The 11,826-nt window shown below is 48.0% G+C and overlaps 1 protein-coding gene across 2 annotated transcripts in view; it reads right to left on the bottom strand.

The window, feature by feature from the left end:
* Nucleotides 1-11,826, bottom strand: part of LOC128764524 (stromal membrane-associated protein 1-like) — a 53,994-nt gene that overhangs the window by 1,824 nt on the left and 40,344 nt on the right. For both annotated transcript variants that reach the window (XM_053874300.1, XM_053874301.1), the window contains 3 exons: nucleotides 7,791-7,891; nucleotides 3,081-3,276; nucleotides 2,215-2,375 (listed from right to left, as the gene is read on the bottom strand). In XM_053874300.1, the coding sequence (XP_053730275.1) occupies nucleotides 2,215-2,375; nucleotides 3,081-3,276; nucleotides 7,791-7,891 (458 nt within the window). The remainder of the gene's footprint in view (nucleotides 1-2,214; nucleotides 2,376-3,080; nucleotides 3,277-7,790; nucleotides 7,892-11,826) is intronic.

Here is an 11,826-nt window from a genome sequence, read left to right as displayed (position 1 = left end):
CTGCAGGAGAGAAGGTGGCGTTAGGAGGCTTCCGTCGACATCCAACCCACCCACCTCCCCCCGCCATCCTCTCACACGATTATGAACGTGTGCTGCAGCCACGCTGCACTTCAGTGTGTGTGGGTGAAACACACCTCCAAATGGAGTCCTTTTTCAAGTCCACACAAGATTAAGCCTCATATTTGAGGATGAAAACTTCAAAATAACTGGGTTTCAGTTCGGTTTAGGTCCTGGTTCAGGTGAGCCGTGTGTTTTGGGTGGTTCAGTTTAGGATGAGAGGCTGGGGAAAGGGTTACGGCAATGAGAGGTCCTCACAAAACTAGCACAAAAACACATCCTCTCATGATGCCACCCTCAGACAGACAGCAGTCTTCCTTTGAGTCTCAGTCTGACAGAGTACAGACTCAGGTCAGAGCGTCTCCTATTGGCTGCTTCATGTGATGAGAGTAACGCTTCTGTTCTTCCAACAAGTCTCAGATAGTTGCTCCAGGAGTCAAGCTACCGGACTTGTGTCTGTCATAAGAGGCATATGATGGACATCCTTCTGGTTCCTCATGTTTACATGAGTCACACGTAAATGCTTCGGATCATCAAACACATTTCAATGCTAGTGAAAGATAACACAAGTGAACGCAACAAGCAGTTCTGAAAACCGCATCCAAACCTCCTCTACAATGAAAACCTCACACAAGCAGAGGTGAGGTTTGACACTGCAGCAGCTTTCCATGCAGGACTGGTGTGTGGAAACAGATCGTTTTGTGATATTGACATCTTTAATGTTCATATCTCAATATAGACATCCAGATTGATGAGCCCCATCCCAGGAGTTTTAACAGGAGTTTAACCACCACCAGGTTTTGTCCCTTTCATTATAAAAACTTTTTTTTTTTCTTTCTTTTTTTGACAGTGTGTTGTTAGTTTGAGGCTCCAGCTGTTGTGGCGAGTGACCGTCCAGGAAAACAGGCGTCTGATCTCGCTCCAACACGTGGAGTCACACTCTCCAAACACTGAAACAACTATTTGTTTTTGCTCCGTGTGTTTTCGTTGGCGCCGACTCCAATCTCGAGTGTCGCTCTCCACTCGCCACAATAACCGCAGCAGATTGGATTTGGTCCGGCGAGACCAGCCCCAGTCAAGTGTTGGATCAGCAACTCGGTGCGTGTCGCAGACGTCAGCGGAGCGAGTGAGCGGCTACTTCAGGACGACGACCTTTCACGACCCATCACGGTGGCCGAGCGTTGGCGCTAACCACTTCCTGGCTGAGGCACGGAGACATGAGCAGAATTCTAAAGGCGCCACGTGACCTTTACTGAGGGGTCACGTCAGTACTGTGAGGAATTAAACACCAAGTCCTGATTCAGGTTTCACAGCTAAATAATGAGGTTTGTAGGTCAGAGGGTATTAAAATGTCAACAGAGCTGCATCCAAAGAGGACGGTTAACTGCTCAATCCATGGCGCTCACTCATCCTCGTGCGGGTTACCACTCAGCCAAGAGCAGAGCATGGCTCCAGACCAAACTGAGTCAGAGCCATAAGCACAAGTCAGTCATCGTGGAAATGGATTTCTGACTGGTGATAACAGAATCTCTTTCATTTTGTCACAATAACTCCTGCACGGTGAGGCAGCATGACTCCAGTCTCAGATAAACACGTGAACACACACACGCACTGGGGAAATGAAGCTCACCAGCGATGGCTAACGTAGCATTAGCTTGACACTCACAGAACTCTCCAGTCTGACGTAAACAAGGTTCATGAACACACAGATACGTAGCATGTGAATATTGACGGACACATAGCATTTCATTGGTTGCATTTTGACTGGGGAATTTCACATATTTGTGACTTAAAAAATGTACCTAAACTCCAACTCAACCGAGACACGAACAAGACCTTGGAAATGTGGTCTTAAATCTAGAGTCCGCATGTTCTGTGGAACCCTAGAGGAGTGTGTTCATCCATGTGACCTCACCAAGGTTCATCCCTCTGTGTTCAAGCTACCTTCCGCCATCCTTTCACATGGAAGCCAGTCGACTGGTGTAGATTAGATGCTACTTTCTGCTGCACAGCCATTTTGACAAAGCCTCACATCATTTCTAAACTGAGAGCGCCACTTTTCGCGGTCTTGTTCTGCTCCCCCCTCACTGGTCTTGGTCCCTCTACGCTCTGGTCTCAACAGGCTCTTAGTATGTAACTGGATTCCGGCTCTCTCACCTGGTTCACGGTCCACTGTCCTTGCTGCTGCTGCCCTGTGTAGCCGCCGTTGGGCAGCGTCATGCTGGACATGATGGCGCCTCCACCCATCATGGCGGCAGTTGGCACTGGCCCGCTCACGCCCTGGCTGAACGCCATGGTCGGTTGGCCTGCGAACGCTCCTGCGGATGGCAAGAACATGCACTGAAAGACTGGTGTCAGCAGACGACGAAGCTCCTAATCCTCCTCACACACTCGTGTAGTCAGGCTGCAGCGTTATCAATCCACACACGCCGCGCTTCGACAAGCGTGTATTCGCCGACGCCAACGTGTAGACACTTGCTTCAATAGCTCTTTCTCTGCGCGCACAATAACTGCGCCGCGAATGAGCTTCCAACACACACGCCCCGACATTTCTCCTCTCTTCAAAATGTCACATGCGAGCGATAAAGCAGCTCAACACGACCTTGTTGTGCGACAATACACTTCGTCCCTGAAGCTGAATTACTCAAATGTTGTCGAGCAGTACGGCGAAGTTATTTTTAAAAGCTGGGGAGACGTGATGTGTGTCTGAGGAGTGACGGGCCTGTCACTGGAGTGAGTCGCTTCTGCTCCGGTTGGGCTTGCTCAGATTAGCTTTGTGAGAGTACGACAGGAGATTCTGAAGGAATTAGGAGGGGTCACAGTGGTGGAAGGAGACGATCAGGATGGGGTCTCTTCAGAGGGTCCAGGAGGTTTGAGTGCACCAGAGTCGAGAGACTGTGATAGCTGCACTCCATTAGCAGACAACCCCAATAAAGCCGAGCTGTAATATGGCGTGAAATTTAGTCCAGTGACTTGCAGGAGGTGTGTGTGCGTGCGTGTGTGTGTGTGTGTGTGTGTGTCACCTTGGCCCGGGGCAGGCTGCTGCTGCTGGCTCTGAGATGGACTGCCCACAGAGCTGCTGGCGTACAGAGACAGGATGGAGTCTTTGGAGAGCAGCTTCTTCTCCTCTGCCCTTGTGTTGGTGGCGGTGGAGGTGGAGGAGGAGGGAGAGGAGGAGGTGGAGGGATCCGCCTGCTGAGGTGCTGTGCTGGAGCCAGACTGTCGGCAGAAGGTGACACCAGGTGAAGACTTGCTGTCATCACCGTAGTTTCACGACTTCAGTGAGTGCACTTCCTTCCTGGTGGCTGAGATCACGTTGGCAGCCGGTAACGTTAAGAGGTCCACACTTCACTCCTTACAGGACCCTCCTCCAGATAGAGGAAACGTTCGTGGTACTGCACCTTGGCTTGTGTCTCAGGGGCAGCGACTGGTTGTAACACACTTACTGACTTAAGATTCAGCGAGGAATATGACGTTTTGGGTTGACAGACAAGGTGGAGGGCAAGAAATGTGGAGAAAAAAAATCTGCCTTCGTATGATCACTCATCAATGTGGCAGAAATGACAAGACACCCAGAGACCAAACTGTAAATACCAGGAGGAAATACAACTTAGGGGTCAGATCTCAGAAGGACTCAAACAATAGCCATCTATGGTCCAGAATCAGATTTACTAGAAAAGTGCTTTGGCAAACGTGCAGTCAAAAACATAATAATAAAATAAAATAAAATAAAATAAAATAAAGGAAATACAACTTAGAAGTCAGACCTGCGAGCCCAGAAAGAGCCATAAAAACATAGTTGTTTGACACGTAACCCACTGCACCTCAGTATATTTCCAGCACGTATATATATATATTCATGTGGCAAGCAAATTAAACAGGGGTGAGACGGTGTGTTGCAGTTCATGGTTGTGTTGTGCGCCCACAGTTGAGTCAGCGTAGCCTTGTGTTAGGTAAATTGTTCAGTGATTTGTTGTGCTGTGCACAGCGACGGGAGCGGGAAGAATCCGCAGTCGGGCTTCATGAATACGATAACAAGCGATAACCTGCGACCGTGATGAAATCAGAAACCTACACACTCACTGGCCACACAATCCTGAAGTGAATGTCACCACCGTTCCTCCTCCATAATCAAGTAGCAAAGCATATTCTCTGTACTGGGGAGCCGCAAACACAGTGAAGGTCTTGTGCCGAGCTACTTAGCAGGCAGAGCTGCACGTCTGTGTCTCTGCTGACTCGTGAGAAGAAGGAGGGGCGAGAAAGAGGTAAAAGTCTGAGAACGATGGGGAACTGAGGGAGTGGGGGAGCGAGGGAAGACTGGGGGAACGAAAAAGAAAAAGTGAGAAGAAGGCGAGGGGAGCAGTGGGTGGAGAGAGTGATAGATGGGCCAACAGGCGGAGCAGCAAATAAACAGAGGGACTAAAGAGAGGCGAGGAGGGGAAGATGGATGAGTGGATGAGCAGCAGACGCACTTTTCTCAGGAGTGAAGCCACTTTAGGAGAGTCAGGTGTTCGGCGAGGCAGGATGGAGGGTCTTATTAATAGCTGCAGCAAATCAGCATCCACAACAAAAGTGCTGAGCAGGCCTGAGCCCCTTCACCCGGCCTCGGCCCGTTTAGCTTCCGACAAGGGAAAGAAATCAGACTCCGATGTGAAGGCCTCAGAGTCTCCAGCTGTGAGAGTCAGGGAGCGAGCAAGGCTTGACACTTCAGCTTTCAGAAGGATGTCATCACGTAATAAAAGTGTGCTGCAACTCTACGTTCCGTGACTCAGCCTGGAGCAGAGTCATTTGCGTTGACTGGGCCACGCTCAGTGTTGTGTTAAGTGGTTGTTTTGTTTTTGTGTTTTGCCACTGCGATGCTGAGAGATCCTCTCTGGCGCTGTGCTACTCACAGAGAGGTTCCGAGATCCACTGCTCTGTGGTGCTTTCTTGAGTTTCATTTTGGGTTTCAAGGTTTGAGTGACGTTGATATTAGTTTACTCGACGTTTGATCGGTGTTCATTGAGTTACTCGACCAGTGCGAACACTGTTTTCTGCGCTGAATAGAGAGACATTTATTGCAGTTGCTGCCGCTGTCCGGTGTCACTCTCTAGTTTCCAACGTTTGCTGGAGGTCGGGCTCATCACACCTTGTCACCGTTCTGCGACTCTCACTCTCGTAACAGGCAGGAATCAAAAACGCCGCTTTCCAAGAACGAGCAGAGGAGCAGCCACTTTCTTCCAGCAGGAACATGTGAAGCTATTTGTTCACGTCTGACTCGCTCACACACACCCTGGAAGACACGCAGGGAGCCCGATGAGCTGCACGGCTCCTCGCAGCACACTGAGTTCCACAAAGCCTCTTCAACAAGGCTCCATTCTTCTCCGCAGTCCCGAATTACCAGCTCTGACAGCCTCTTCCTCACCGTCGCTATTCATAGAGCTCTACAGCCACTCACACACACACACACACACAGGCTCCACCTCTCTCACACTCCTCTGTGTGAAACCATCTGTGTTGTCACTGGTGTTGGTGCAATTCTGCTGAAGACCAAGGAGGAAACAGAATTTCAATGAGAACGTTTCCGAGGATCAGCCTTCTTTTCTGTCCTTGTTTTTCCGATAATTTGAGGACAATTGTCTCAACAGCTTTTGTTTGGCTTCATCTGTGACGTCAGACGTCACTCGCACATCTGTCAGCTCGCCGTAACAGCGGCTTCCTCCCTCCTCTAACCTGCCTGGCCATCACCTCACCTTCCTCCCCCTCCTCTTCTCCCTCCTCCCCCCACGTCTCTCTCCTACTTCTCCAGGCCGAAGCGGCGTTTTCCTAAAAGCTGCAGCGAGCACAAGATGCCGGGGAACGTGTGAGCCAGCAAAAGAAGGAGGGGAAAAAAACAGTGAGGATAACACAAATCCTGGCGCTGCTCCGAGGCTGTAATCACATTTTTATAATTGACATATTTGCTGATAGGGAAGCGGCCGTCTGATGCCGGCTAATAGCCGCGCAGATCAGCGGGCTGCCGGCGTCTCCTTGCCAAGCTAATCACCGGCAGATAGCGGCTGAATCCCAAATTCAACATTCTAACGGAGCGGCTGAAAGATGACAGAGGAACCTGCGAGCAGGGAACACGGTAATTAACCAAAAAAGGGTGAACATGTAAATCCCTGAGGCTCAGACTTGTTTGAGTGACAGCCAGGTTTCTTCCTCCTGCCTCCGTGAAGCCGCTCTCTCTTCTGTCTTCAACACATTCAGCGCATCACAGACAAATGCAATCAAATCAACTTGCACCGTCGTCTCTAAACTGGGCATCTGGTGCAATGTTTTTATTTATCATTCACTTCTCACTTTCTAGTATTCCATCCGCCATACTGAACTTTAAGCCTCTCTGCTCCAAAGTGGTCGAGTCGCCAGGTTTTTTAATTTCTCCTTAATCTCCCGCACACCAGGCGGCTTGAATTCAGGTGGAATATCCTCTTGTCAAATAATCTTTAAATAAAATAAGGCTCGAGGATGAGAGTATTTCGCTGAATCATCTTCTCTGGATAACCAGTCTTCCTCCTCTACAGTTGTCAAAAGTAGGGGCAGCACCATCAGAGGACATGCTCTGATAAGAGAGGTCCAGAGAACTGGATGAGCCAGCTGGCCATTTACATTTGAGAGGCTAAATGGTTGAAGCCTCTTCCTTGGTTTCTACTCAAAGGCACAAACGCATGCACATTACTGCTAACATCAACAACAAAACAAACAAACCCTGACCTTCATATGTCACAATATCAACACGCGGTGATGCAGAACAAGCCAACCATCTCAGGCTCTTACCGGCCACAATAAATGATATACCGAAGCAGATTTAGACCTCTGTCCTGGTACTGGACTCCACGTAAACCTTTTTTGTTTCTATGATCTGAGGCTTCAAAAATGAGCTAAGTAAATGCTTCAGCAAAAAGCGTCACTGAAGTTGTAGTACACATGCTGTGTCAGTATGTGGTGGTGTAGTGCTCCCGTAACACATGGACAAAACTGTGTGCCTCAGGTGTATAAAGGTGTGTGCTCTGAAGACAACCACAGAAGAGCCACGAAATCTGAAGCTACCTATGGAGCTAAAGATGCTTCTATTTTCAATAATATCAGTTAGTAATTCAACTGCTGTTGAATGTGCATAACTCTGTGGTTGACTGTTGTCGGGAATAATGAGGAGGAGGAGCACCATAGTTTTCAAATCCATCCCCTCTGGACCCGGTTTGAAGAAGCTGAGGTCACGGTAAGTAAAAACTATCCAGGCTTTGCAAGGAACAAGCTCTCTGCTTCACAGGCACTGTTGGCACACTGACAACAACCTACTGTGGATTAGAACAAATGTATTTAAATGTAATGTGAGCAAGCTTGTTTTGAGCACAAAAACCTTTTTTTTGTTTTATTAAAGTCGACAGGAGTTAAACGCGAGCCAAAGTCCCACTGACGTTTCAAAAAGCTTATGACCTAAACACACGTGTGGGAACCACAAAACAACAGCAGGCGTCAACATTTAGAAAATTTAATCCAGGAGAGTCTTTGGCTGCAAAGATATGCGAGTCCATGTGTTTGGGCCAGTTGTCGATAAGCCGTGTAGTTATTCATTCATTGTGTGGATGCATACATGTGTGTGTGTGTGGGCATCATAGGTCTCTGCAGACTTTCTATTGGCCACCTGCTTGCAGTGTGATAAGCAGATGATGAGGCGTGTGTGTGTGTGTGTGTGTGTGTGTGTGGTCTACCTGAGCCTGTGTGGGGAGGGGGTTGGACACCAAGGGTCCAAAGACGTCCACTTCCTGGCCAGCAGCGCTGGAGCTTTGCCCGTTCGGAGGCTCTGGAGATTCTACCACAGGAGAAACAGAAACTGTGTCAGTGTGACCTGCTGCATCACCCTGGCCGGGTCACCATTCCATCACAGGACTCAAAGACACCACCTCAGCAACACTCACACAACTGGATGTTCCTGGACTATGGGAGGAAATCAGGAAGGAGGCATGTGAACAGTAGTATACCGTTTCCTTCGGTGGCTGAACTTACAACCTCCAAATGAATTAAACAAATAATGCTTATAATCTGGAATGTTGAGTACCGTAATTTCTGGACTACGGAGCGCCCCAGAATATTAGCCGCACCCACTGAATTTAAGAAGGAAAATAGATCTTGTTCATACATAAGCCGCAGGTTCAGTGGTGCAGTCTGCGCCGTAGACAGGTCAGTGGTGCACCGACTTAAAAATGCTTTTCAAAACTAGTTTTGAATACGGGGTCCAGCATCAAGAGTGAGGAAATAGCGGATTATATTTGTGTGGAGTCGCGTGCACACGTAGTTTCCGGCATCTGGCGCTGAGTTGCCTGAAGCGAGAAGCTCACCGCTCGTGCAGAGTTCCCCCAGACAAGGTGCAGCTCTCCAGTCGGGGGTTGGGTTGAATGACAACAAGTCTTTGGTTTACATAAACCTGCTTCTCTTCCTCAAAAAAACACAAAACTGACAAATCTTCGCTGATATTGCTAGTGACTTCCTCTGCTTCCGTGCGCCCAGCTGTGCCTGTTGGTACCTCCAGTTACGTGACAAGATGGCGGAGGTGTATGACCCAGTAATGATGACCGAGCATTGCACTCTCTGGATCACTAAATAATTCATGATAGTAAGCAACACTTTGTTGTTTTTTCTTTTGGACACCAAAATGATTTCACAGTATTTTTTCTAATTATGTTTTGGTTGACTTGATGCATGTGACACTTTAATAAACATTTTTTACTTCCACTGTTTTTGTCATAATGGTTGTTTTTGTCTTAATGCAAATGTAAGTCTTTTTCACGGCAAGTTGAGAGTTGTTTTCTGCAAAGGAAGTTTTCCAAGTGAGCTTTAATTTTTGTCTATGCGTGCACATTTTTCATCATGTGCACTATTTTCCTCTGTTCCGGTTCTTATATGGTTCACTGTGTGAGATCACTCATTTTCCCTGCTGTAATTGTTGTTTTCAACAGCTATTGTCAATTATTCACTTGTGACCTTCAACACTGCTATGTGAAGGTCACAAGATGGAGGCACTGTGAAACGTGTGTTTATGAGCAACATTTTTTTCCACTTCTCCATAGAACAGAATGTTGACGATTCGATGACAAAAAGGAGCAATGAGTCTAATAAGCAGCGTTCATAAAAGAGAGTCCTGTATCATGAAAAATGAAGTTTCTCACCAAACAAATTTGGAGCATGTACAGCGTGGTTTATTGTTTATGTTTCAAAGTGAAACCCGAGTCAGTCTTAGAACAATATTTTGACATTTCCACAGAATAGCTCTTACTTTTTCGTCTTATTTCCTGTATAAACGATCATCTCAATAGCAGAATCACAGCTGCATGAAACTGGGGAAAGAGGCGCATGCTGCTCGGGAGCCGTGGGTTGGCCAGGCCTGTTCTAGATTTCTGGGAATTGTGGGGGTTTATTGGGGTTTATTTGCTTTGGTTCCAGCTGTACGACCAACATATGTGCCTGATCAACATAGTGCTCAGTCCTGGACGAGCCATGTGGCCCACAAGCCTGAGGTTTCCCCCCCCCCAGCAGAATTTAACACAAGGAAGTGGCAGGAACCACTCAAGGTGACCTTCCACTTGTTTATGCAAATGAAGAATCCCAAAAAGCGCTCAGACGAGCCACAGCGGTTTAATTCCCAATTACCATGCTCATTAACAGAAATATCCGCCAGCAACTGTATTTCTTCTGAAGTTTTTTTGCTGTAAATGATTTCATTTATCTTCCACTCGGAGTGTGACTGCGGAGAATCGTGTGAGCGCCGTGTCACACAGAGTTGAGACTTGAAACACGGAGGTGGTTTCCCACTCACTGCAAGACTTGAAGTTCTGACGTTTGTGTGGAGAAGACATGAACGACAAAGTGGCATTTTAAGCCTTCCAGGGTTCTCCCCAGCACTTTAGCAGAGTAGGGCCCCCTTCTGTGGGAGTTACACTGAGAAAATCCCAGCAGAGTTTTCATCTGATTTTGTCAACGTGATGTGAAATGCAACTCCCTCAACAGCACTGGAGCAGGAAGGCAGACCTTAAAAGGAGGACTGTGAAGGACGTAATTCACTCGGCTTTTGTTTTTCCCCTTCGACAAGCTCTAACACATCGCCGCCCCCACCTGCTTCTGAGACACCCCCTATGCTGGGAAATAATCCCGGGGAGATCCCTGCCTTCAGTGGCTGAACTGACAAGAAAACCCTCCCCTCAGAAACACGGCTTTACCTGCTCCAAATACTTGTCATTTCTGCCACGACAGATGTGAGTCATGCTGAAGCCCACACTACACGAGCATCAATTACCCGGCGACCTCTCCGACCCCGCAAACTAAAACTCATTCAAAATATGGAAATGAGCGAGAGTGAAGGGGAGGCCATCGCCATCATCACCATCATCACCTTCATCATTATCAACAACATCCTGCGGCGCACGGCACCCTGAAGAGAGCAGCAGAGTAGCAGAGCGCTCTCATCATCACCATGGTGACAGACACCAGAGCGGGATGAGTGGCTTCCTGGTGTCCTGCCAGAAAATCCACACTTATTTTGATGTAATAAATAAATAAAAAATAGTTTAAAAAGTATACGCTCGTTTGTTTACGGGGATGATAGAATACATAAATATGACGAGACAAAACATCTGAAAGATATAAATATGATCAAAGTAAAGACCCGCTCGGCCACAGATGAAACCCCTGGAACAGCCACAATAAAAGCTGGTCAACAGCCGCTCCCTTCATTTAAAAGGCTAATCTCTAACGCCATGCTAATCGAGTCCAAATCCTCCCTAAAGTCAGGACAGGGACATCAAGAGAGGAGTGAGGTCCAGGATGAGGAGCAGAAGCCGGTCTGAGTGCAGTCATTAGTGGCTGGCAGACGGGCCGCATGCACATGTGAGGGCGGGAAATTGCCACCAAACGACGAGCTAATGGCCCCAAATTGTCAGCGACGACTCCTGCGCTCCATTACAGCCCCATACTGCACGAAATCAACTGCCCGCAGATGTGTGTGTGTGTGTGTGTCTCACACAGTGTAGGTGTTTGTATAAAGCATGCACCGAAGCGAAAGTGCTGTGTTATGTTTTGTAAGTTCAACTCTCCTGTGCATGAACGCGAGCATGTTGCTCTATATGGATTATCCACCGCCTCACCGTGCCTTTGTGTGAATCCACAGTCTGATGGATTGAGTTTCACATGGCGTCTGTGATGGAATCCTCCTGTGAATGTGTCGCTTGTTGGTCCAAATTAACAGTCAGTGCGCATATTGCTCTGTATAAGCTGTGAGGGTGACAGCCAGGGTCACATCACCATGTCGAGTAGCACGTGAGTGAAAGCTCGTCCCTCCACACCACTAAAGGTGTGTGGCACCGGCTACACATCTGCCGTGTGTCTGATCATGCACCCAGCTTTTTGTCGTCATCCGGAACAACAGTGTTGTGCTGCCACAGACGACTGTGATTCATTCTTCTGTTTACTTTCCAGGATTAAGGTCAACGACTGCAGGACAGATTCCGGGCAGTCGTGCACTGAAAATGTCACTAGTTTGATTCCAGCCGGGAACCTTTGTTGAAGGTCATTTCCTGCCGCACGATGCTCTTCCTGGTTTGTGTGTTGGATGCACTGGTGGTAACTAACACTCATTTTCTTTTGGAATCTGGGGGGTCCAACCCTTCCGGCTTTGTGATGCGAGTACAGGGTATGTATCTCCTTGGAATTAGCTGACACACCCTGTCATCGTCCAGAAGCTCAGACTAGAGCTAC

Source organism: Synchiropus splendidus, chromosome 9 (assembly GCF_027744825.2).
Source record: "Synchiropus splendidus isolate RoL2022-P1 chromosome 9, RoL_Sspl_1.0, whole genome shotgun sequence".
NCBI classification, from domain to species: Eukaryota; Metazoa; Chordata; class Actinopteri; order Syngnathiformes; family Callionymidae; genus Synchiropus; species Synchiropus splendidus.
Note: the sequence above shows the minus strand (reverse complement) of the source record. Positions and strands in the feature narration are given on the sequence as shown.